Here is a 25138-nt window from a genome sequence, read left to right as displayed (position 1 = left end):
AGCTTTTCCATATTTAAGGAGCACTGTTCTTAAACCCAGGTGAGGGCTAGAACTAGTGCTTGGCCTCTATTCTGTACCCTGGAAGAACTAGCATTTGTGTACTCCCTGAGGAGCATCTTCCCCTACTCACCCCTATTTATGCCCACACAGTCTGCCTATAATTTTGTCTCATGTTCTCATTTAGATTCTAGTCCTCTGATAAAACTGGTATCATCCAGAATGCTAGCACACTGGGTTATAGCCCTGATGGTTTAAAATTTAACCGAATCTCCCCAGAGGCCAAATCCTATCCCTCTACCCCAGCTCTGAGTTTTAAGAGTGTGAATCTAAGCCAGAACGACTGGGCTAAAATTCTAACTCTTTCACTTATTAACTGTGTGATCTTAGGTTACTTAACCTCTCTGTAACTTAGTTTTCTCATCTGAGAATGAACACGATAATAACAGTACAGTCAGCCTTCCATATCCCTGGGTTCCGCACCTACAGAATTCAACCAACTGTGGATGGAAACTATTTGGAAAATAAATTCCAGAAAGTTCTAAAAGGCAAAACTTGAATTTGCTGTGCACCAGGCAACTATATACATAGCATATGCATTGTGTTAGGTATAAGTAATCTAGAGATGATTTAAAGTACACAGGAGGATATGAGTAGGTTATATACAAATACTATGCCACTTTATGTAAGGAACTTGAGCATCCATGAATTTTGGTATCCACAAGGGTCCTGGAACCAATCCCCTATGGATACCAAGAAATGACTGTATTACTTTATAGAGTATTATGAGGAATAAAGTAATTAATAAAAGTAAAGTATTATATTTGAAATAGTTTTACACTCATAGTAAATGCTCATCATTTTTTTTTTTTAAGTAGAACTCTTTCATTTTCACTGTCCACATGTCAGTCAATATACTGGGAGAGCCAGAGAAAGCCCTTGCCATAGTATTTATTAACCATCATGTGTAGTTTTACATCTGATCAGAAACTCCCGCTGCGTGTGCTCCAATTTTCCAATAAGACCCTTTGATAATAGATGTCAGCTCATATCTGACTGGAGTTTGCCTTTTGAATACCAGCGTCAGCAGCTAGCTACCTCCTTTGGGGTGAATGCTTCTCTTGCATTAGTTCTCCTAGCCTTGGTCCCACGATTTCAGGTTTCCCCACTGTTCCACTGCTAGGGTCCCAGTGAATCTCATGGTTGAAAAATCACAGGCCTTAACAATTTCTGCTTTTGGTCATGTTATTGTTCTGCTCAAAATTCTCATTTCCAAAATGGACTTTCCATATGAGGTCCTTTTGAACTGACTCCTGCTTTTCTTTTCCACCTCATATCACACTTCTGTACTTTATATGAATCAGGTTATCACCTAGAATATTCATCCATCTCCAATGAGTGCCCTGCCATGCCTTAACCCACCTTGTTCCTAATACTTGGAATGCTCCTCTCCATTTTTTTTTTTTTTTTTTTTTTTTTTGCGGTACGCAGGCCTCTCACTGTTGTGGCCTCTCCCATTGCGGAGCACAGGCTCCGGATGTGCAGGCTCAGCGGCCATGGCTCATGGGCCCAGCCGCTCCACGGCATGTGGACTCTTCCCAGACCGGGGCACGAACCCGTGTCCCCTGCATCGGCAGGCGGACTCTCAACCACTGCGCCACCAGGGAAGCCCTCTCCACATTTTTGTCTACCTAAATCCTACCCCACAAAGCTCAATTCAAAAGTTACTATCTTCACAAAGCTCTTCCTGATTTCCTAACAGGAAATAATTTTTACCTTCTGGCTGGAATAGCTCTTTTAACACTTATAGTCTCTTTTTTTCTTACCTCTAAGAAATCACTTATAAATCGTATATATTCATATGCATAAAATTTGTTATTCTTTGTTGTTGCAATTATTGTTGGCTTGTTGTATATTCATAGTGCCTAACAGTTACAGTCTCAAGGTAAAAGTTTCACCAAAAGAGAAGCATTCAGAACAAGACCTTAGATCTACCTGTACTAGATAGGGTACCACAAAAGAGCTTAGAACATAGGTCTTTAAATAAGATAGAAATCTTTTTCTCTTGTCATAGTACAGAGAGAGGCAGGCAGTATAGAGCATGTTACCCAGAGACCCATATGGGTCAGGCTGCTCTGACATCCTTGAAGAGTTAGCTACCAACTTTAGTATTAGGCGATTGTTATTCCTTAGCCAGTAGGAAGAGTGGAAAAAAAAAAATAGGGGGGCAAGCAGTTTCCTTTTAAATAAATTGCACACAGGGCTTCCCTGGTGGCACAGTGGTTGAGAGTCTGCCTGCCGATGCAGGGGACACGGGTTTGTGCCTCGGTCCGGGAAGATCCCACATGCCGCGGAGCGGCTGGGCCCGTGAGCCATGGCCGCTGAGCCTGCGCGTCCGGAGCCTGTGCTCCACAATGGGAGAGGCCACAACAGTGAGAGGCCTGCGTACCACAAAAAAATAAAAATTAAAAATAAATAAATAAATAAATGAATTGCACACATTATCTGACTCACATTCTACTGGCTTAAATTTTCTCACATGGAAGACAGGGGCTCTAGCTGTGTGTCTGGGTGATGTTTGCTCTACTAAAACTAAGAGGAGTTATATTATTAAAAGAAAGAAGAGGACAATGGATATGATTACATTCTGTTACATGTAAATACTGTTATATTACCCACACTCCTTATCACTCTCCCCCTTCCAGGGACCTATTCATGCATTAATATTACACATGTGTATACACACACACACACACACACACACACACACACACAGAGAGGCAGACAGTGCTAAATGCCTACCAATATCCAGTTTCTCCTTCTTTGTTACTCACAGAATCTTGATTTCATTTGGAGCTGCAATGTGCCCATCTAGGAGGTTACATTTCCCAGCCTTCTAGAGATGGCCTATGGAGGAGAGGAAGTTGTTGGGTAGAATTTCCAGGGAAGTTCTTTAAAGGATGCTGTCTCACATGGGAAAAGTTCTTCCATCTTCATATTTCTTTCCATTTGAACTACAATGGCTGGAGCAGCAGCAGCCATTATGTAACCATAGTGAAAGGCCAATAAAACTGCAGAGACCTTGGCCCTCACACCCTTGAACCATATGAACCAATGTCAGCTACTACCTTACAGATTTTCTGGAAAATAAGAGAAAAATAAATCCTATGTGATTATGCTACAACAGTTCCATTTCCATGTATTTAGATGTCTGTATTTATAAAACTTCCCCAAAATATGATCACTCATATATAAAGCCATCTCAAATTATTAAGCACGTTCAAAACTTTGCCCTGAAACTTGGTCCTTCCTTAGTTTTTCCCATCATGTAAGCTGTACCATCACCTACCGAGTTGTTTGGAACAGAAATCTGATAATAGTCCTTGACAATCCTTCTCCTTTATCTCTACTCCTCTACATAATTATGTTTCAATCTACTCTATTTCTACTACAGCTGCTCTAACTTTAGTCCTTATCCTTGTGGTCTCAACTTACAAGAGTCTGTCCTATGGGACTCCTCTCTGTGTTTGCCTAAGTGCAAGTTTTATCATCTGTAACCCACTCCTTGCAGGGCTTTGAAACCAAAGCTCAAGTTTGCCATGGTATACAAATACCCTTAGTAGCTTCAGCATTTCCATCATCTTTGTGGACTCCTACCTTCTCCTGTATATTGACCTGATAAATACTATGTATCTTTCCAGTATTTCAATGCTTTTAAGAAATGAAATTTAATTACATTCAGTATTTTTAGTTGAATGGGGTGAGGGGCAGGCAGGATACCTAGCCAGGCAGATTTGGTGATTTACCTTTTTTTTTTTTTTTTTAAGTTCTGAGCTTACATTTGGTAGATTTTAATCAGTAGAAATTCCAAAGGCCAGAATTTGGGAAGTATTCCCCCACAAAGATTTGAATTTGCTTCGGCATGGGACTGACGGAAGACTGCTTTGTCTCATTCAAGGTCATGGCTTAGTATGAGCTTTTCAGGTCCAGCTCCCCCACCATGTAGGGGCCCAACGTTAGTCTCTAGATCCCAATGGGACCAGCATTTGCCTCAAGACAATACCATCTGCTATCTTACGGCTCACAGTTCCCTGCTCTAGTTTCAACTCCTCTTCCTCTCTCTTCGCCTTCTCTCCTTTTAATTTTTTGGTTTTGATTTTTCTTGATCCATGGAGATTTCCCTTATTTTTGTAGAGTCAGCAACGCTTAAAAAAATACATGTTCTAATTTAGGCAGGGTCTAGCTGAACTATAGCAGGAGAGTTCCTCAGAAAAATCATACACGGCTGGAAATGGAAGTAAAGCACATGCTCTTTTGAAAAAAGAAACCACACTTTATTCTTCTACATCCTCCAAACTTCTAGCATTAAAAGATGAAAGCAAACAAAGAGATTTGTTTAATAAAATACATATTATATGAGATAGAAAATACTGTTAAGTCTTTACTGAAAAGACAGCAATTGTGTGCACTGCTGCAATGAAGAGCTTAATTCACTGCTATTTACTTGACTAAGAAATTAGTCATACCTTTCTGTAGCTACAATACATGGTGTAATGCTGATAATAACTAGCTAATACTATCTTAGGAGTTTTTAACAGTATATACTGAATATCCAAAAGATCTCAAAATATAAGATACACTTATTTTTAAGCAGTATGTTACAATTTCAAATAACATGCTCAAAGTATTTTCCTTCAACATCCAGATACCTTTCCAGGTGAAGTACCTCTAAATTTAAAGCAATGAAACCAACTGTTAATTCTAAAAGACATTGAAGATGACTATATAAGAATCTAGCCTCCTCCCTTAAAATTCCTACTGGTGACATATTGAGAACCAATTTACAGTAAGAAAGGTATCATATCCCCTTAACAAATTTCTATTTGATACAGAAATGGCAGGACCAGATTGAAAGATGCCGCTACAAGATGATCTACAGCCCTCCTTTGGTTAAAAAAACAAAAGGAGATGGAGGGTTCTAGGGAGGATCACCTTAATTCCCCAGTAAAACATTAAGGCCGGGGTAAACATGAATGTAGGCCATAGGCTTTCAAGGGTTACACCACTCATATTTGACTCTGCAGATCTGCAGTATTTGGAGGCACTAATGATATTAGCAGACTCCCTGACATTGGGCTGGGAAGAGGTAGGGAGAGACCAAGCACAAGTCTCTGCCCAGACAAGGGCTGCTTCTAGAAGGAGCTCCTATTAAGGCCACTCAATAAGCTCTATGAAACCACCTGATCTGACTTTCTAGGACCCCAACTCTTTCTCTACTCGTGCTACACTCCTAGGCCTCAGATATGATCATATAAACATACAGGAAAAGAAAATTCCATTCATTCTTCGGACTGGGCCTGAATGACTCAGTTTCAGCACTAACATCAATTTCTGACAGAATACATAGCAGGTTGATACGTTAGGCTGAAAAAACACATACAGATGATAAAGTCCAGAGGCAGAAAAAAAGCGCTGCTTCTGTCTTGTGTTCACTTTTAACAGAAAAAAAAAAATTCCTAGGAAACTCTCTAGTATATATGCTCCTCATTGATAAGAACTGTGTCTCATATCCTTTCCTAAATAAATGGAATTACCATAACTAATTTAGATTGAGAGTCACGTATTTCTGAGGCTATAGCAGGGCTCAATCTTCCTAATAACTGATGCTTGAACAAAATCATAGCTCAGTTAGCAAGGAAGAAGAGAGATGTGGATCTGGATAGGTAACCAGTAGTGTTTCCTCAGCATGTTTCTACCTTTATGGGAAAAACAACCAAAAGAAGCTCTCTCTCAAACTTCAGGGGAAAGAAATAATATCAATATTTCAAATTAATTATGATAATGATGATCAATATTAAGACAAAACACTGAAACAAGTCAAGCTTGGGAAAACATATATATTCTATAAAGCACTGCATTAAATAATACTGTTTCTGGTATTTCGTGTTCTCCTAGGAACTACTGGCTTATAATGTATAAATATTTAAAGCAGTTTTTAAAACATATGGTAGAACTTTGGTATTCATAATTGCTCAGAGAGTTTTGAGGTATTTTTGAAAATTAACATTCATGACAGACCACCTCTATGGTCTACCACAGCATACTGGGTAAACATATTCATGTAAAACACATATTGTTTACATAGTACACATCATCATAAAAAGTTGCAGTGTACATACCAGACTTTTCTACTGTACTATGTTGGACTATTAATAACTCAAATTTACATCCCAAAGGGCAACACTGCCCCAATCCAAACTTAAAAACAGCTGTGCAAACAAACTGAGGGTTAGAGGCAGGTGTGTAAGATATGAAGGGAGAGACACATGCCATACTTGATTATTCAGAAATATAGCTCCATGGAACCTAGTCCTAGACATATGACAGGAAATACTCTAACCTTGTTCATGCGAACACCTTGTCCTATAAGTTAGTTATTTCAATATAATGATCAAACTGTACAGTGGTGGATTTCTATTTTAGCAAGGAATACTAGGACTATATAGCATATGCCGTATATACAAAATAAGACCACATCCATATTCCATCTTTGCAAACAGTCACTGCTAAATAGACAGGAACAAACTGTTTGCGTTGTCTGCCTTCACACACACACAGACATCACTGCTCATCAGTAAAGTTAAGCTATCAAAATTCTAGTGGTGCTCATAATAATTATCTTGGACATTTTTTTCTTGTTCTACATTTTTCCCCTTGATTTTGTCTAGTTTCTAAACCTTAACTTTATTGTGCATTTATGCCCTCTATGTTTGGTTTCCCCAGGTTTTCACTCTGAGCTCTATGCTTCAAGGACTTTTGCGGGGGTGGTTAATTACTTTGCACTCCAGACTCTGATATACCCTTGTGGACCCTTCTGGGTTCAGCCTTTGGTTTGGATATGCAAACAGCCCATGAGCAGAGTCCACCTAAGTCTCTGCATGGGAGAGGTTAAAATAACTACAAATAACCTTGAATATATTTCTACAGAACATCTTCTAAAATTCTGTCTTCTTAGGAACCATAACAAACACTTGTTTTCAACGATGCTGTTCATCAGAATTACCTATAGTGCTTCTTAAAAATACTTATATTCAAATCCCACCCTTAGAGATTATACATTAGAAGGTCAGAAGTGGGTCCCAGGCATCTAGACACCGAAACTGTCATATACGATCCAACTGGGCAGCCAGAGTTGAGAAACACTGTTATAAAAATTGCAGGAGATGGTTCATATCTTCTCTCCTTTTACTATAGCCAAGATAAGGCAAGAAAAATGGAAACAGGGGTGTGAGAAAGAGAGAAGGGAGTGATTTTTGCCACCTGGTTTTTGAGATGAGAAAATGTGGCAGTCCAAAGCTAGGCAAAACTGCAACATGAACCAAGGTTGCTTTTGTTATTCCTATCACTTATTTTTCTCCTATCTCTTGGCTTTCCAACTCTTTCCTTCCAAAGTATTTGAAGGTATTCACATTGCATACATCTTCACCTAATTCATCATATCACTGAGTCCTGTTTCTTCCTGCTTACTCTTTGCTTTTCTGACAAGCAAGGTTCCCAACTCTCTGTTCTTTTCAGGTATTTATGAGGAAATCAAATAACATTAAGGTGTTACTATTAGCTTTAACCACTTAAGCTTAGTATTGTTTACCTGATAATCTCAATGATTCTCAATGGTTAAGATATTTTTGACAGGAAGGCCTTTCCATGAATTAACTCTGCCTGTAAGAAGGGAAAATGAGAGTCTGTGGCTGCCAGTCACTGTCATTAACAAACCTTTCCAACACTTTTTCTTGCCTGAGTCCTGGGCCCAAAGTCATCCTATCGATGCAGTGAACAAGGTAACTGCCACTCAATTATCTATTCAACACACATTGTACAAACACTGATCAACATGAACCATGTTTGAGGCAATGTGCTTAGTTCTGAAGATACAAAAGTGAATAAAAACTAGTGTCTACACTCTACTCATAAATCTATCAAATCTTTCCATGGCAGAAACGAAGTGGGAGAGGCTGAAGATGTGGATGCACTAACCCTTCTTCTTCCTTCAGATTGTGCAGAGGCCTCTCTATTGAACATGCCTTATTCAAAGATATTTCTCATTTCAGTCTGAACACCTGGTCAATAAATTCTTCTAAATAATTTAATGCAATAGTGTGTTAGAAAAGTTAACTAAAGTGGTCTCATAACCCAAAGGTCTCTCTCTAATCTTTTTACTTAGCTCTAAAAATATATATCTTCCTTTATGTCTGTTTACACTTTATTAAAACACATTATAAATAAGTATAATTAAGAATATTAAACAACTATTTGACTAGGGAAAAAAAAGGTACCTAAAGACTGACAGAAAATGGACAGGCAAAGGAGCAACTGGTCACTCTCTTAATTTTTTTCCTACCCTGGCAAGTAGCTTCTGCCAACCCCCTTAAAGAACAGAACTGAAGAACCAGACATCAGATGAAAAATGTACCAATGACATATCCTGGTTGTCATAAAATAACGACAGCCACTTAAATCTGAATTTCTTTACATACTCAACAAAAACCAGACAGAGAATGGATAAAATTACTCATAAGCCACATGTACACTACGCATTTTGATTTAAATGTAAGTGAAGAAATAAACATCTCAAGCCAGCAGAACCAGCTCTGGAGATCACTCCAGAAGGAGAGTCAGATGTAGAAAAATGTGTGTGACAGAGAACAAAGCACGCTGCCAAAAGAGAGGATCCCACTCATGGTGTAAAGTACAGAGATTAGGTCTGAGACCTGACGATACTGAGCAATGGCTGCAAGGGTCCAGCCCGACCAGAGATGGCAGACTTGAGATGTAACACCTAAAGAGGAGAGAGAGGCCCTTTGGAAGGGGAAGGCATTTGGGGGGGCATGATGATAAAGTGAAAGAAGGAAGCGGGCAACTGAAATTAAAGATCTTACACTGTAAGACAGTATCTCTGAATTGAAAGACACACCAAGTGGCTACACCTACCCTGAACTAAGCCAATTATTTAAAAAACCCATTTCATTGTACCTATAGAACAGGAAGCTCTTGAACTAAGAACAAAAACTTCCCTACCCAAAATTTTATGATTGCTGATCCAGGAAAACACTTTGCATTTAATATTTTAAAAGCTGTAAAACTGTGATTGTATTAAAGTATTTTTTTTTCATTTCTTTTAGGAAAGATGCACAAAAAGGGCTAAAAACTAATGTAAATATTTGGGTATATACTTTAGAATAAATAATTTTTTAGGTTCACTTTTCCCCCCAATTTTTATCTTGAAAATTTTTTTACTCAGAGAAGAGTTGGAAATAATGGCATGACAAACATATATTCTTCATTTAAATTAAACTATTGTTAACTTTTTGCCAATTTGCTTTCTTTCTCTCACTCTGTGTATCTCTATATATGGACAATTTTACTTCTGTGTACTTTTCCTAAAAGATACTTTTTAGAACCCTGACATAAAAAATTCAAATTCAATTAACTCTTTTCCCCAAAAACCTTTGCCAGTTTTAAGGATGACCTGTTTCACCCAGGCAATTTTCAGTAGAATCATACAATCATCATTTTTACCTGTTGGAAATGACTAAATGACAAATAATCAAATTTTTACAGTCATCTGGGTTTTAAAATTGAGAAAAAGAGCAAGCAATACCATCTATATTCACACAACTTCCTGACCTAAAAATTCTTAGCAAGGGACACTGGATGTTGATAAACACTTCACTAAACTAAAAGAAAAGAAAACTGCTAATATTAATAGATAACCATCTAACCTGAACCTGTGGTTTTGAAGCCATGTGTCTAATAAGAGATATAAAATGGATCAAAGAGAGGAATTTCAGAAGCTGCTCTGGATGAAGGGTTGTAGGTGCTTTCAGTCCTGTCAATGTACTCTGTACTTTGCTCCTCAGGCACCTTCTCAGCCCAGGGAGCACAGTTTTCATACAATTGCACAGTTTCCTAGCTTTTTAAAATCATAGTATTTTGACCCTTCAAACTACAGTAAGAAACTTTTTGAGGGGACAAATATCAATATTCGTTACAAAATTGAGGCTTTGGAAATGAAAACAAACCTTGTCCATTCTATATTTATGACAAAATAACTTAGCTTTACTACCTTAGTAAATGTATATCTTACAAATATTTTTAAACCGAAGTTCTCTAAAAATACACCACACAAAAATTTCACATATTTGCAGTTTTCGGCATTCATTAAGACCATACTATGACTAAAAAATCTATAATAAAATACAACGCAAGTGATAGTTCATCAAATTTCATTTGATGTAACATTTCTAATATTGCAAGAATATCAGATATTATCTCAAATGTTAATTCAAAGTGACAATAATGTCAACAACAAAAAAAGGAGAGATACAAAGCAGCCATTATGCTCAAATAAATAAAATTATGGGATATGAAGAACTTGTACCTTTATGTGGGTTTTCAAACTCTTCAGATAAGAGGTGGTAGCAACAACCCACACTGCAAACCCCCTTGATTTCAGACTTGGAAGTAAATATTCGCAGAGTATTTGGAGCAAGATCACCACAAGTATGCAGACCTACCATAAAACAATCCTTAAAAAATAAATTTTGGAAATTAAAAGGAGGGTTAAAAAACATTTAAATGTTTATTAGAAGATGTAGAGCTTTTTAAAATGATGAAATTTTACCTAGAAAATATTATATGTCTTTTATTTTCATAACAAATAACTATTGCCTTTAAAGGCAAAATGACCGATCTTTTACCAAAACTGACATAACTTTCAGTTGATTTTCTAGTGTCTTTGGTTACTTACTCATTTGAATTTTCTCTGGTTTCTTTTACAACTAATATTTGCTTAATGACTACTCAAATTAACGCTGGATCAATACAACGTAGCCTGCATTACTAGGACAAACTTATGATTTGAGACACATTAATACCTTACTAGTCAATTTTTAAAATTCACTTCTTCACCCATACCCATCGAAACTTATAAAACATTGTCATAAAAAAAAATTAAGTGTTGCTAAGTAGGCATTTTTACTCCAACACCAAAAGTTTACTTAGTTCATTCACTGCATCAAATATGACAAGATTAAATTCAATATAAAGTTTTTGTTCTAAATTTTATAACACGAATTTTATGTAAAAATTCTATGAAATGTTCTCCTAATTACCCAAAGCGTAATTTAGATGTATACACATACAGAATGGGTGCATAGGCATGGACTCACAGAATCTTGATCAATATACCGTTTGTTTGTTTTAACTCTTCAGTTCCTTAGTTTCCTCTTCTGTAATATGAGGCTAATAATAGTATCTCACCTCAGTGAGATTGCAAGACTTTATTGCAAGACTTTATTGCAAGACTTTAATAAGTTAATACTGGTAAATGAGTTAGTACAATCTCTGGCATCCAATAAAATTCAGTAAACGTCTTCTATTCTTACATCATCATCATCATCATGTTATAAATTCAAAATAATAGACATTAAGTTGTAATCAAGTATATTTTTATAACTATCTTCAGAACAAATACAATTTTTTCACTTAAGTTATTTTACCAAAAATGTGATTTTAGCCCATATAATGTAGACATAGACAGGGCTGAAGTGTTACCTTTCTAAAGAAAATAACTGTACCTGTAAGTTGCTTCAACCTGATAGAACATTCTGTTGCTTCAACCAACATTCTCTTCAAAGCACAATTTCTGGAGTGTTGTGCAACTATTTTGCTTTTCTCAATGACTACATAGTTTGGGTAGGTTTTATTTAGACATTATAATGTTATAAACAAAAAAGGAATTCAGAGAGAAAGGGCTTATTGCTAATTAAGGGTAGATAACAGAGACATAAATCTCTCTCTTTTAGGGTAGTTCTCCCTAAAGATAACACCAAAATATTTAATCTCATTTTTCAGTGTATTCATTACACAAGGTTAGCTAAAAATACCAGCAGGTGGCAAACAAAAATACGCAATCAGCATGTTATCCTAACAGTAAAATATTTAAGTATTGTATGTATGTGTTGTAGGGTGGGGAGGGGAGGAGATGGAAGGTATTGGTTAATTCTGGTTATTAAATTGCTACTTAACTAAGGACCCAAGAAATAATCTTCCAGCATATCTTTTATAAGTCAAATTCTTATAAAAGTCTGCATATAGTTTTGATCATATATTTTCCAGAAGACTTTTAAAAACATAAATATATGATAATAAGCACTAAAAATGTATACATTTTTAAGTCAGGTTAAAGTAATTGGGGCTGTTTAACCCTAACAGAAGGTTAAGTTATAACTTAATTACTGATTTCATATATAGGAAAAACAATTAATGAGGATTAACCGGTTTCCCATAATTAGTGAAATCCTGAAATATCTGGGAAAAAGAAAAATTCCCCATTCTAAAATGACAAAGTAACAAAACACTGGTTAGCTACCAAACAAGGATTTAAATTTATAAAGAATTCTGGTATCTTTTGTTTATTCATTCTTTAGGGAAGAATTTTCAAAAAAATTAACAAGAGTAGAATATTATAACTTCAAAGGCTACCCTGCTTTTTTTAAAACAATGAGTTAGGCCAAATGATTTCTAAAAACTCCTCTACAATATTGTTTTCACATACAATGTTGTCTTTAAGATATATTATCTCTGCATAACTTGACATACTTGTACTTTAGAAAAAGTTCAAATTTTTTAAGAATACACAGAAGTTGGTCTTGCTCAAGAAAATTGCAAATTTGGTTAACAAGGCTAACATTAAACATAATACTGCCCTAGGTACATCTTTACTTCAAATTTAAATAAAATGTAAGAGCTTTCTTGGATTGGAATTTTAACAACTCATAAATTGCATAACGAGAACTTAGCTGACTAGCTTTTGTATTAGTACTTCTGTTTAATTTAGGCTTACAAATGAGTGGAGGGTACTCCCTTCTGGAAAATCATAATTGTCAGATTGTCAGATTTTGACAGCTGTGGAAATCATGAAAGCCTGAATATAATTTTATTTTCTTGGTACTTTATATTAATGTAATCAAATAAGATACGCAGGTTAAGTAAGCTACCATTAAAACTTAATTCTATGTCTTAGAGCCTTTATATATAAATGAAATTAAGGAATTAAAAAAATAAAATTACCTCCAGATCTTTAATAATATCATGTAGTTCTGAATCAGCAGTGATAAAAGATGTTAAAGGTGAATATATATTGGATTCATTTGACTTTGATGTCATTTTTCTTCTCTCTTTATTTCCTTCAGACATTTTTCTCTTGGGTATATGGGATGAAGAAGTAGGTTCTATGGCATTAATAGGCAAAAGGTCCCTAAGAGAAAAGGCATTTTCAAAACACAAATTTTCTTCTCGATGTGAATAAACATGTAGGTTTTCCATTTGTTTTCTGATATTAGAAATTACAGAGCCTGAAAAATCTTGCAGAAAGTCCGAGGTCGACATCTTTTCTTGATTTGCAGTACTGCTGTTACATACTCCCTCAATATCGGCTTTAAATTTAATTTCATCTTGCACTTTCCTTTCTTTTGTCATTTGTAATGCCAGTCCATTGACATCTAATTTTGACCGCCTACGATAGACTTTCCAATGTTTCTTCAGTTTCCTGTTTCTCTCCTCAGCTCCGTGAGTATTGGTATTTGAGGAATCAATTCCATAAACTTTTAAGCCATACTTCAAGGACAAAAAGGAGCTTAGATAGCCTTTTCCAGAACCCAGGTCAATTATCTAAAGAAAACCAGAATTAATTAAAAGGATTTTAGTCAGATGGTAACAGAATGCATTCGTGATACTTTTTTAAAAAGCAAGTAAAGGAATGTATAATTTATATAACCTGTTATGCTTTTTTTAATTTTAATTTTTGATTACTATTAAAAACCAACAACTCTCATCATTTTTATTCAAAATTTTAAGAGAAGTTCTAAGCAGTATAATAATAAGTCAAGGAAAAGATGTAAAAAACATAAATATTGAAAGTAAAATTGTCTTCCTTCATAGATGACATGATTGTATCTGTAGAAAATTCTAAGGAATGCATACAAAAGTTAAAAGAACTAGTAAGTCAAGTTAGCAATGTGTCAAGATACAAGCTCATTAGAAATGAATAATGAACCATCAGAACACATGCATTACAGTAGTAAAGAACAATTAGAAAATAAAATTTAAAACCAACTGAATTAAAATAGCATACAAATAGAAATCTAGGAATAAATTTAACAAAGCTTATGTAAGACCTATACACTGAAAACTACAAAACATTGCATAGGAAAAATTTAAAAGAGCTAAATAAAGATATACCATGTTCATGAAATAGTTAGACTCAATATTAAGATGGCAATTCTGCCACACTGACATATAGATTCAATGCAATCCTAATCAAAATCCAAGCAGGGTTTTTAAAAGAAATTCATAAGCAGATATTACAATTTATATGAGAAGGCAAAGTACCTGGAATAACCAAAACGATTTTGAAAAGAAAAAATTTGAGGATTTACACTGATTCAGGAATCAATATAAAACTACAGTAATCAGGGCTTCCCTGGTGGCGCAGTGGTTGAGAGTCCACCTGCTGATGCAGGGGACACGGGTTCATGCCCCGGTCCCGGAAAGATCCCACATGCCGCGGAGCGGCTGGGCCTGTGAGCCATGGCTGCTGAGCCTGCGCGTCCGGAGCCTGTGCTCTGCAACAGGAGAGGCCACAACAGTGAGAGGCCCGCGTACCGCAAAAAAAACAAAAACAAAAAAAACCCCAAAAAACTACAGTAATCAAAACAGTGTAGTGCTGGTATAAAAATAGATATATAAATCCATGGAATAAACAGAGTCCAGAAATAGACCCGCAGTTATATGGTCAACTGGTTTCTGACAAAACAACTAAAGTAATTCAAAGGAAAAGATAGTCTTTTCAACAAACAGTGTGGGTATAACTGGATGTCTGTATGGGAAAAAAAAGATTTTTGCATGTCATATGCCAAGCAGGCATATCTTTAATTCCTGCATATCTTTGTGACATTGGGGGGGAAAAAGATTTCTTATGTAGGACATAAAAAGCATAAACTACAAAGAAATAATTGAAAAATGGACTTCATTAAAATTAAAACCTTTGCTATTCAAAATACATAGTTAAAAAGGGTAAGAAATATTTTGCAAAACATATATCTGACTAAGGGTTTGTATCCAGAATATATAAAGAACTCTAACAACTCAATAATAAGACAAGCCACCAATTAAAAAATGGGCAGAACATTTGAACACACACTTCACAGAAGATATACAAATGACCACTATAAAAAGATGCCCAATATCACTACTCTTTTGGGAATTGCAAACTAAAATTATAATGAGATACACACAAATGTAAAACGGTACAGTCACTGGAAAACATCAGCAGTTTACCATACAGTTAAAGCATACACTTTTACTATACAACCTACAAATCCCACTCTGGGCTATTTACCCAAGAGAAATGCAAACATGTCCACAAAGTCTTGTATGTGAATAAATTCATAGCGGCCAAAAAAATTGGTAACCACTCAAATATCCATCAACCAATGAATTGAAAAACAAATTGTGGTATATCTATACTGTAACATACTACACCCAAAAATGAGGAACAAAGAGTCAATGCACATAAAAATATTGATGACTCTAAAAACTATGCGCTAAAGAATAGTCAAACACAAACATCTACATAGTATTTGATTCCATTTATACGATGTTCTAGAAAAGTCAAAACTACAAGCATAGCAGTAATTCCTTGAGAATGTAGGAGGAAATATCTTGCAAAAGGGTATGAGGAAACGTTTTATGGTGACAGAAATATTTTTTATTACAGTGGCTAAACAACTGCATACAATTATCAAATGCATCAAAGTGTACACCTAGAATTGGTGAATATATAAATTATACCTCAATAAAACTAAAAATGATAAAAGACATAAAATTACCAAGATTGTTTACTGTATTCTCATGTCATTTCATAAGAAATAAATGGACAATTACAGAAATATTATCATAGGAAATCATTATCTAATCTCATTATATCTAATCTTTAATTCCTAAAATCAATTAAATCCTGACATAAATATGAGCCACTCAAGGAAAATTTCCTATATTTGAAATAATGCATATCATCAATGAAATCCTCAAAAATTTCAATTCAAGCAAAATTGCAATTCATAGGTAAAACTCCAATAAATGATGTCCTCTAAATAAGTGTCTAGCTTACAAATAATTCCCTATGCCCCCTTTTTAATGTTAATCTCTAGGCTAGGTATTATGGGAAATACAGAAGCATTATATATCTTGATCCTAAGGAACTACAATCTAACTGAAGATACCATACTCATGAATACAAGGGCTATAGAGTAGAAATTCTATTAATCAATTTCCCCATATCTGAATCTCTAGAGAAAGCAAAGCTCTCCATTCCCTTCCTTCTACAAAAACACATTCACTGATGCCAATGGCAGCTTAATGCTAGCAACCAATGGGTTACTTGTAAGCACCAGGACATTTGTTCCCCCCAATACAGATGTTTTCTTACCAAGAGGTAATTGAGTTTGTTCCCAGATCTGCATATAATGATTCCACTTGTGAATGAGGAAAATTTTGGCTGCAAGTGACAGAATATCAAATTTCCATCACTGAGAAAAACTCACCTCACTTAAGAAATCTGGCAGTAGAGTAGCTGAACCAACCAGAGGCTCAACCACATATGGCCTCTGGGCCAATGTATTTGTAATTCCTCTGATTGCAAGATGGCTGGGGAAAATCTAAGAATCATGTCTTCACAATATAATATCTGAAACCCTTTTCAGTAATAGGCAAAATTTCCTAGAAAAATCTATCAGCTCACTTATATCTTACTGACCCAAATTGATTTTTACCCCTCTCCAAATTGGCCTTTCAGTAATATATACAGTGTTAGCAAGAGAATGGCAAACTCTGCAATTAAAGGTTACATAAATCATACATATTTTTGCCTTCAAACTCTATTATCTGAGTAGCAAAACCTCCACAATCCTGATCTCTTACCCCTTATTCACAACGGTCTTTTCCTTCCTGGATCATATTATAGGTTTGAAGATAGAGGAGTCTCCAGTGTAATACCTGGTGGGAGGTATCTTCTTTGTTTCCTAATTCTGCTTAGAAGACTTTCTCACAGAAATATTGCTACACATAGTGATTACATTTCTTAATATTAGTATTAGTATGGTACTAGACTTCAGATAGGAGAGTTATATTTTGTTGACTGACCTGGAGATCTAACTACTATTATAAGCTAATGACTTTCAAATTTATAACTCCAGTATGGAATTCTACCATGAACTTCATACTCATATCCAACAGTGTACCTAAACATTTCCACTTGAATGTCTTATAAGCATCTCAAATATAACACGTTCAAAACTAAGTTCTTGATAGTCTCTGTAAAACCTACCCCTCCCATAATCTTCTCCATCATAGTTAATAGTATCTCCATACCCAGGTGGAGAACAAGACTCTTTTCTTTCTCTCATACCCTCCACCTGAATTGTGAAAAAATCCCTAGTCTTACCAAGGGTATTTCATACCAATTGCACCCTAAGTCTAGGTTATTGCAACGGCCTCCTCAATGATCTCCCTGCTCTCACCTTCCCTCCTTGAGTCTATTTTCAAGAGAGCCAAACAAAGACTGATCATACCACGCCTCTAAGTAAAATCTCTCATCACTTCCCTAAACTTATCTCCTGCTACTAACCTCCTTTGTTACTAAGCTTTTTGCCTCAACTCTGGAAGCTCATGCTTACATATGAGCTAATTTCTGAAAACGGCCAGCTTGAATGTTTACAAAGACTATGGCGAAGAGTGCAAAGGTAATGGAAATATTGGGTTGGCCCTAAAGTTTGTTCGGGTTTTTCACAACATGTTACAAAAACCCGAACAAGCTTTTTGGCTAACCCAATATTTGCTTCATAACACTCCTCAACACGGCAGTCAGAGTGATCCAGTGGCTCCAACGGCTTCCCATCTCATTCAGGACAAAAGCCCAAATCATCACAATGGCCTCTAAGACTCTACAACTTCATGACCTGCTTCTGCCACCCCAACCTCAGCTCCTACTACTCTGCCCTTGCTCTCACCACTGGAGTTAATCTGGCTTCTTGGCTCTTTCAAGAATACAACAAGTGGGGCTTCCCTGGTGCCGCAGTGGTTAGGAATCCACCTGTCAATGCAGGGGACATGGGTTCGAGCCCTGGTCCGGGAAGATCCCACATGCCGTGGAGCAACTAAGCCCACGTGCCTAGAGCCCGTGCTCCACAACAAGAGAAGCCCACACACCACAACCAAGAGTAGCCCCCTCTTGCTGCAACTAGAGAAAGCCCACACGCAGCAACGAAGACGGAAGGAAGGAAGGAAGGAAGGAAGGAAGGAAGGAAGGAAGGAAGAAAGGAAAGAAAAGAAAGAAAGAAAGAAAGAAAGAAAGAAAGAAAGAAAGAAAGAAAGAAAGAAAGAAAGAAAGAAAGGAAAGAAAGAAAGAAAGAAAGAAAGAAAGAAAGAAAGAAAGAAAGAAAGAAAGAAAGAAAGAATACACCAAGTATATTCCCGCTTTAGGGCCACTGAATGTGTTATTCCCTCCATCTAAAAAATTTTTTATCTGGATATTCTAATGGATAACTCTCTTACCTCTTGAAGGAGGTCTTAACTCAAATGCTATCTTTACAATGAGGTCTTACTTGCCCCTCTCTTCCTAATCAAAAGCTTTAATCTCCCATCCCTGAATTAGCTACTTCCTTTTTATTTTTTTTCTTCTTAAAGTATATCAACATATACAATAAAATATACTTATAATGATTTTATTATCTATCTCTCCTCATTAGAGTATAAATGACATAAAGGCAAAGATACGTTTTGTTTTGTTTACTACTGTATCCTCAGCATCTATAACAGCACCTGATACATGGTAGGAGCCAAAGAAATATTTAATAAATGAATGCATGCATCCAAGTGTGAATGAATGAACATATTTTAGGAATAAAAATTAAGAAGTAAGAAGCCTTGGTAATGGGGATGAGAGAGGCAAAGGTTTTTGGCATGTAGGGAGCAATGTGGTTGAGGCAAAAATAAATTGTTTTTTTATCTTCTCTAGTTCTTTTTGGTCACTAGTAAAGTTAAGATTTTAGTATTTGGGTTTCCAACTATCCCCATGAAACCTACATTTATTAAATCTGCTTTTTAAAAGTAAAAATAGTATACACATCATACATTTCAAACTTAACTATTTTGAGAATCAAATATTGCTATTAAGTAATTTCAAGAGAAAGACCCTGTAAGTCTTTAATACAGGTTGTTTTCACTCACTAGAAACAATCTCCATCACTATGAAAAAAGTTCCCTTAGAGAAGGTCTAACATGAAATATTATGCTATTTCAAATTTTTTTCTCTGCACTTTAGAAATAAATCCACTTTATTAATTTAAAGTTATTTATTATGTAATAAATAAATTTATAAATAAAAGAATAAGTGTAGTTGAAATGTAAAGTTATAAAGCACAATAATAAATACCGCTCGAAGATTTAAGTATAAGTGATGTATTTGGGAGGTGAAGAAAACACTGACAGGGAAATAGAGAAGAGAAAAAAGAGAAAGGAAGACAGCCCAATAAAAGGTATGTTCTTAAGCAAAATACCACTTTAGGACAACCTGGGTTTAATCACACTGAGAAACTTGGAGAGCTACTGTAGAACACATACCTCATAGTCATCCCACCTGGAAAGTCCAGGAGTTGATGTATCTGTTTATCAACGTGTATTAGTCATTAATTCAAGGATGCTCACAGGGAGGAATTAATCCCCAGAACTTGTATGCAGGCAGTGCCATGCTTCAGCAGACAGAGAAAACCCACAGGAAAAGAAATGTAGAAACTGCTAGGTAGAAAGCAGCCCGGCACACCATGAAATGGTGAGGCCCAAGAGTTTCTGAATAAGGCATCCCGTAGCGTCTGCTATACCCATGAACCCACCAGCCATCCTAAGAACTAGAATGTTAGTATTTCCATTCCATATAACTATGTTTTCTTTCCATATCCCATCTCCCTGCTTCCCCTACCAGAGGTAACAACTATTCTCAAATTACTGTTTATGATTCCCTTGCTTCTTTAATGGTTTTTTTGCATATATTTTTTGCATTAAGAATATACCATTATTTTGCTTAAGAGCTTTTTAAATATGATACCATAAAATACGTAGTCTTCTGTAAATTGCTTATTTTTCCCAACCATTTGTATGTTTCTAATATTCATCCATGTGTTATGTACAGCAGCAGTTTGTTAAATTTTATTGTGTACTTGCCCTTTTTACTCCGGTTGAGTATTACTGTCATGGTGAGCCTGTTACCGATCCTGATAGGTACTGCTTAGATATGATACACTGGAGAAAAGGTTGAAAACTATTACCTCGGCTCTTGCCTTTTAGTTCCTACTCTAGAGATCTATGTTGCCATAAGTGGTTCTGCATGCCTGGCCCAAACTGTGATCATTTTCTAATCAATCTCAAACTCTCCACAAGTCTGAAAGAATACATGGAAAAGATTCTAACACCTAATAAAAACTGAAGAAGGGAAAAAATCCTCCATTACCCCCACAGATGTTCTTGTAGGGATAAGAAAAATAACTTACTATTTTTATAGGCCAATGGAGGCAATCACTGATTTTATTTTAACATCTATTTTCAGACATTACTACCCTTCATAAAGGCTATTTTTTACAACAGGAATGCATTATAATTCTGACACTATGAAAGAATCCAAGTTTCTTTATGTTACAATAATGAGGCAGGTGCCCCAGACCACAGCATGGTAACCCAGGTCCTTGAGAACACCTAGTGGTAAACAATTTTGCAGAATGCCATCTTCATAATGCTGCCTCAAATTGGAGTTACAACATAAGAAAAAGAGAATTACCATAGCTTCTTATCTACTCTGGAAAGAGTGAAATTTGTGGCAAAACATTAACAGTCGTATCTTATTTTTAGTATAAATTTGTTTTTATTGCAGTATATTGGGAAATGAGAGCATTTTTAAAGGATCAGATGTGATGTGACATCTCACATCAGCTATTACTTAATGACATTTTAAAGGCCAGACAGTGACAGTAGAAAAGGAAATTTGAATGCTACCCCCCAAAGTGGCAGTAATTTAAACACATGAATATACAGGGAAGTACTCTTACCTGCTTTATTCCACAGTAATCAGCAGCACTGCCGATGAGCTCTGACATTGCCTGAACTTCATGAGATTTTTTCAAATTCATAAACTCATCTGGCTTCACATTTTCACCTGAACAAAAATAAAACAAAATTAAAGTACTGCTACTAAAGAAACAAAACTTAATAAGAATCATCAGTTGATGCTCATGTTTTCTATAATTAAATATGAAAATAATACAGAGATCCTCTTGCGGTGTCTATAAGATGGATCTCTATCAGTTTAGCTGCTATGAATCAAATTTGAATTAATAAAATGAAAAGACTCATATAACATTCTTAAAAATGTTCCTTGAAATATAAAACAATTAACTACAAAAGAAAAGACTGATGACTAGACTATGATGTAGGAAAAAAATGTGGAGATCTATACCTAAGTTTTCTGTTTAATATGGTGCATAAGAAAACCTACTCATTTAGAACAAATCAGTCTATCGGGGCTCATGATATAAGGTCTAAAAATAAATTAAGAAAATGTTGGAAATATATACATATATGAACAATATATTGCTTCTAAATGCCTAAAAAACATACATGCACACACACAAACACACCTACCAGTTCTCTGTTTTTGATTTCCACGAAGGGCTACAAGCAACTGTTCAAAAGGAGTACATATTCCCAAGTTTTGTACAGAATAATATTTAGCAGCCAGAGCGAAGGCTTCCACACTCACCAGCTTCTGGGAAGTTTCACAAAATATTTTCGGAAAATCAGTAATATCTAAAAAATCAAGATAAAAAGAATTGTTAGCAACAAAATAAATAATCACTAGCTAATTTGTTGGAGACTTAAAAAACAAAAAACAAAAATCACCGATCTTATAACAAACTATAATATTTTCATTTTGGTGTGAATTTTGGCAATATCACTAATGCTTCCATTATATTTGTTATTTAAACTATTAGCTGTTTGTAGCAGCCAGTTTTCTCTTTAATACACTATACCATTAAACACTTAGATTCCAAATAAAAATTTGGCCTTTTTGTTGTGTTTTTAAAAGCCAAAAAAAAAGAAAGAAAGAAACAAAGAAATTTAAAACCGTGCTAAACTGTAATGCACTCATTAAATTTATGAATGGTCCTGGCTGACGTACAACTGTGAATTTAAAGGAGGTCAGTCCATCAAATGTCGTTACTCCCTGTGCACACTGCATGTAGAACAGCAATATTCTCAATGGTATAAATGTTATTGTAAAACAGTTCCTGCATCATATGGACCATGTAGAATTGTGTGGGCGTGTGTGTATATGTGTTCAACGCACTGGCAGTACGACTTCTAAAACTAATCTGGTTATGATTAGGTGAAAACAGTTCACTTTCTTCCCATAGTCAGTTTCAAACCAGACATTGTCTAAGCTTCATACAGAAACTACTGATAGTTGCTGAATGCTCACTTTAGAAGAGTAAACTGCCACACTGTTTGCAACATCCAGTGTCCCTCTCTGCGTGAGGATCATTCACCCTGTTGAACTCAGATGTGGTTACATCTCGCCAAGGTGAACTATGCCATTTTCAGGCAGAAGTTTTAAAAATATCAAAAGAGTCACTACATTTTCTTTGCCCAGAACTGCAATTGTCAAGATAGAACCTGCCTCAGCCTGAGTCCCCAAGTGACGACAACAAAGGCATCACTGCTGTCAAACTACAATGAACATGTGGCATACGTGAATAGTAACTTTCATTGGTTTTAGTCACTGAGTTTTTAGGCTTATTACTGTAGCATAATCTTAACTACTCTAATGGATACACATCAGTACAGATTTGCTTTTTATTTGTTCAGTTTCATTTTCCTATAGTCATTTTTCATGCATATTAATTTATTTATGAAGGTTTAAAAAAAGGCATTCTGATATGTATTAGTAGTTCAAAGAACTCCAAAGTTACCTATGAAATTATAAAAACCTACTTAAACACAAAAAACAATGATGCTCCCTGGCAAAAATTAAAAGAAAATTGAAGAAGGCTTGCAGAATGCTAAATAACTAAAAACTACATGTTTAAGACAGTACCTTTTGAAAGCTAATATCTATTAAGTTGATGGTAGTAATGTTTACCAAATTAATTAACTAGAAAATCAGCAGAGATGTATAACTTCCATTTCTGAATCTATTAAATAGAAATTTAAACTACAAGATCACTATAGTGCGTTTATTTAAGATACATTTTGTGTATTATATAAAGTTCTTTTGACATTTTACAAACTGAATTTACTAATGCAGCCAAAAAATAATAAAATCCACATCAAAATATTTAGGCATGATACAGAGGGGAAAACTCAGTCAACTGTTAAGTGAGCCGCTCAGGTTTAAGGGCAGTCTCAACATCCCCAAGTTCCAGGGCAGCAATTTCTTAGCATGTGATAGAATAAGAGTAGTAAATTTCAAAGTGCAGAGGGGCTATTATAGTAGTCAGTTATTGGACAATGCTGCCAACAGAAAGAAATGGGATGTTTCTGTTGGAAAAGTAAAGCTTCAAATCAATTTAACTATCCTACTGAAAATATTTGAAAAAATTCCAATCCAAGCCAAATTAATGTTGTTAATTTGCTGTTAATTATAGGCCTCCTAGTAATTTCAGAAATCTGGAGATCTAAACTGCAAAGATATTAAATTTTTAACAATGTTTCCTTTTATAAAAAGGATAGTGTTCTGATTCAGTCCATTGGTTTATGTCACTTAAGGCTACACCAGTTTATTCAGATAGTCTAGAACTCTGTGAAAAAAATCTTTTTGAATTATGAAAATATAGCTTTTGTAACTTTGTTTTCAAATGACCCAGCCTATAACCTACATTACTTGCGATTTTTAGAGATTCAGAGAGATGAGAGGTGTCAATGATCTTGTCTTTACTTCTATCTCTGCAACAGTACGTGAGGAAAGTTCCGTGGTGACGGTAATAGTATCCGTAGTACTCATAGTGCATTCCCAGAGACTTGCACACTGAGTTGGGTTTGGCAACTAGCAAAATAAAAACCACAGTGTTACCCAACTTATTACTTAAATTCTTAATTAGTTAAATTTTTTACACAGGGAAAGCTTCATTTTTAAATTTGATACCCATTGCACCTGCATATTCTGCGGTTTGATTGTTTTGCCAATATCTCCCTCTACTGGAAGTACTTGTTCTGCTTTATTACATGCTCTGTCTTTATTTACTCTTATTTTTTGTACACCCACAGAAGTTTCTTACAAGATAGGTTATTTGGGCATGAGGGAGCAAAGGCACCAGAGAGGCAAGGGAGAAGTTAATTCTATTAAATATGATATCAGTATATCCCTATCCTTTTTTTTTTTTTTTTTTACAGCAGAGATCAATATACAAGGAAAGGTAGAAAGGTTATACATACACATGTTGGATTATGAAAATTTCAACATAGAGAAATGAATAATAATGTTTTAAAGCTAAAAATAAAATAGAAACAATCAATGAATATATAATGTTGACATTTAAAATTTTAAAAAATTTCAAAACTAAATGTCTGGTATTTTACTTGAATATTATCTAGCACTTTAAGGAAGACAGAGTACTGTTAGGATTCACAATTATCTCACCACTATTATTGCTGACATTTATTGCACATATACTCTGGGCCAGGCACTGTGCCAAACAGTTGACATTTAATGGAACGAACTTATAAGCTAGTTACATCGTGCTCATATCCCCACTTACAGAGGAAGAAACCAAAACTTAGAGAGGCTGCAATTTAGCCAGGTTCGCACAAACACTAAGTAGCAAGGCATGTGAACCAAGGCTGTGGGCAGACCTTGTTCTTAATTCCCACATTCGATCAACATGCCACTGCAGTGAGTAACAAATGAAATCAGGAAAGACAGCAGTTAAAAAAGTGCTAGGCAGACTGACTGTCAGAATCAGGTCTAACAAGAATTCCC

The 25138-nt window shown here is 35.5% G+C and overlaps 1 protein-coding gene across 1 annotated transcript in view; it reads right to left on the bottom strand.

The window, feature by feature from the left end:
• METTL25 (methyltransferase like 25) overlaps window positions 1-25138 on the bottom strand; it is a 154240-nt gene that overhangs the window by 113350 nt on the left and 15752 nt on the right. The window contains exons 2-5 of the mRNA XM_089921079.1: window positions 21805-21969; window positions 21213-21319; window positions 13129-13728; window positions 10436-10583 (exon numbers count right to left, since the gene is read on the bottom strand). Coding sequence (XP_089777205.1) covers window positions 10436-10583; window positions 13129-13728; window positions 21213-21319; window positions 21805-21969 — 1020 coding nt within the window. The remainder of the gene's footprint in view (window positions 1-10435; window positions 10584-13128; window positions 13729-21212; window positions 21320-21804; window positions 21970-25138) is intronic.

This window comes from Delphinapterus leucas, chromosome 11 (genome assembly GCF_059928025.1).
Source record: "Delphinapterus leucas isolate spDelLeu-1000000601 "Yukka" chromosome 11, BTC_Dleu_Yukka2, whole genome shotgun sequence".
NCBI classification, from domain to species: domain Eukaryota; kingdom Metazoa; phylum Chordata; class Mammalia; order Artiodactyla; family Monodontidae; genus Delphinapterus; species Delphinapterus leucas.
Note: the sequence above shows the minus strand (reverse complement) of the source record. Positions and strands in the feature narration are given on the sequence as shown.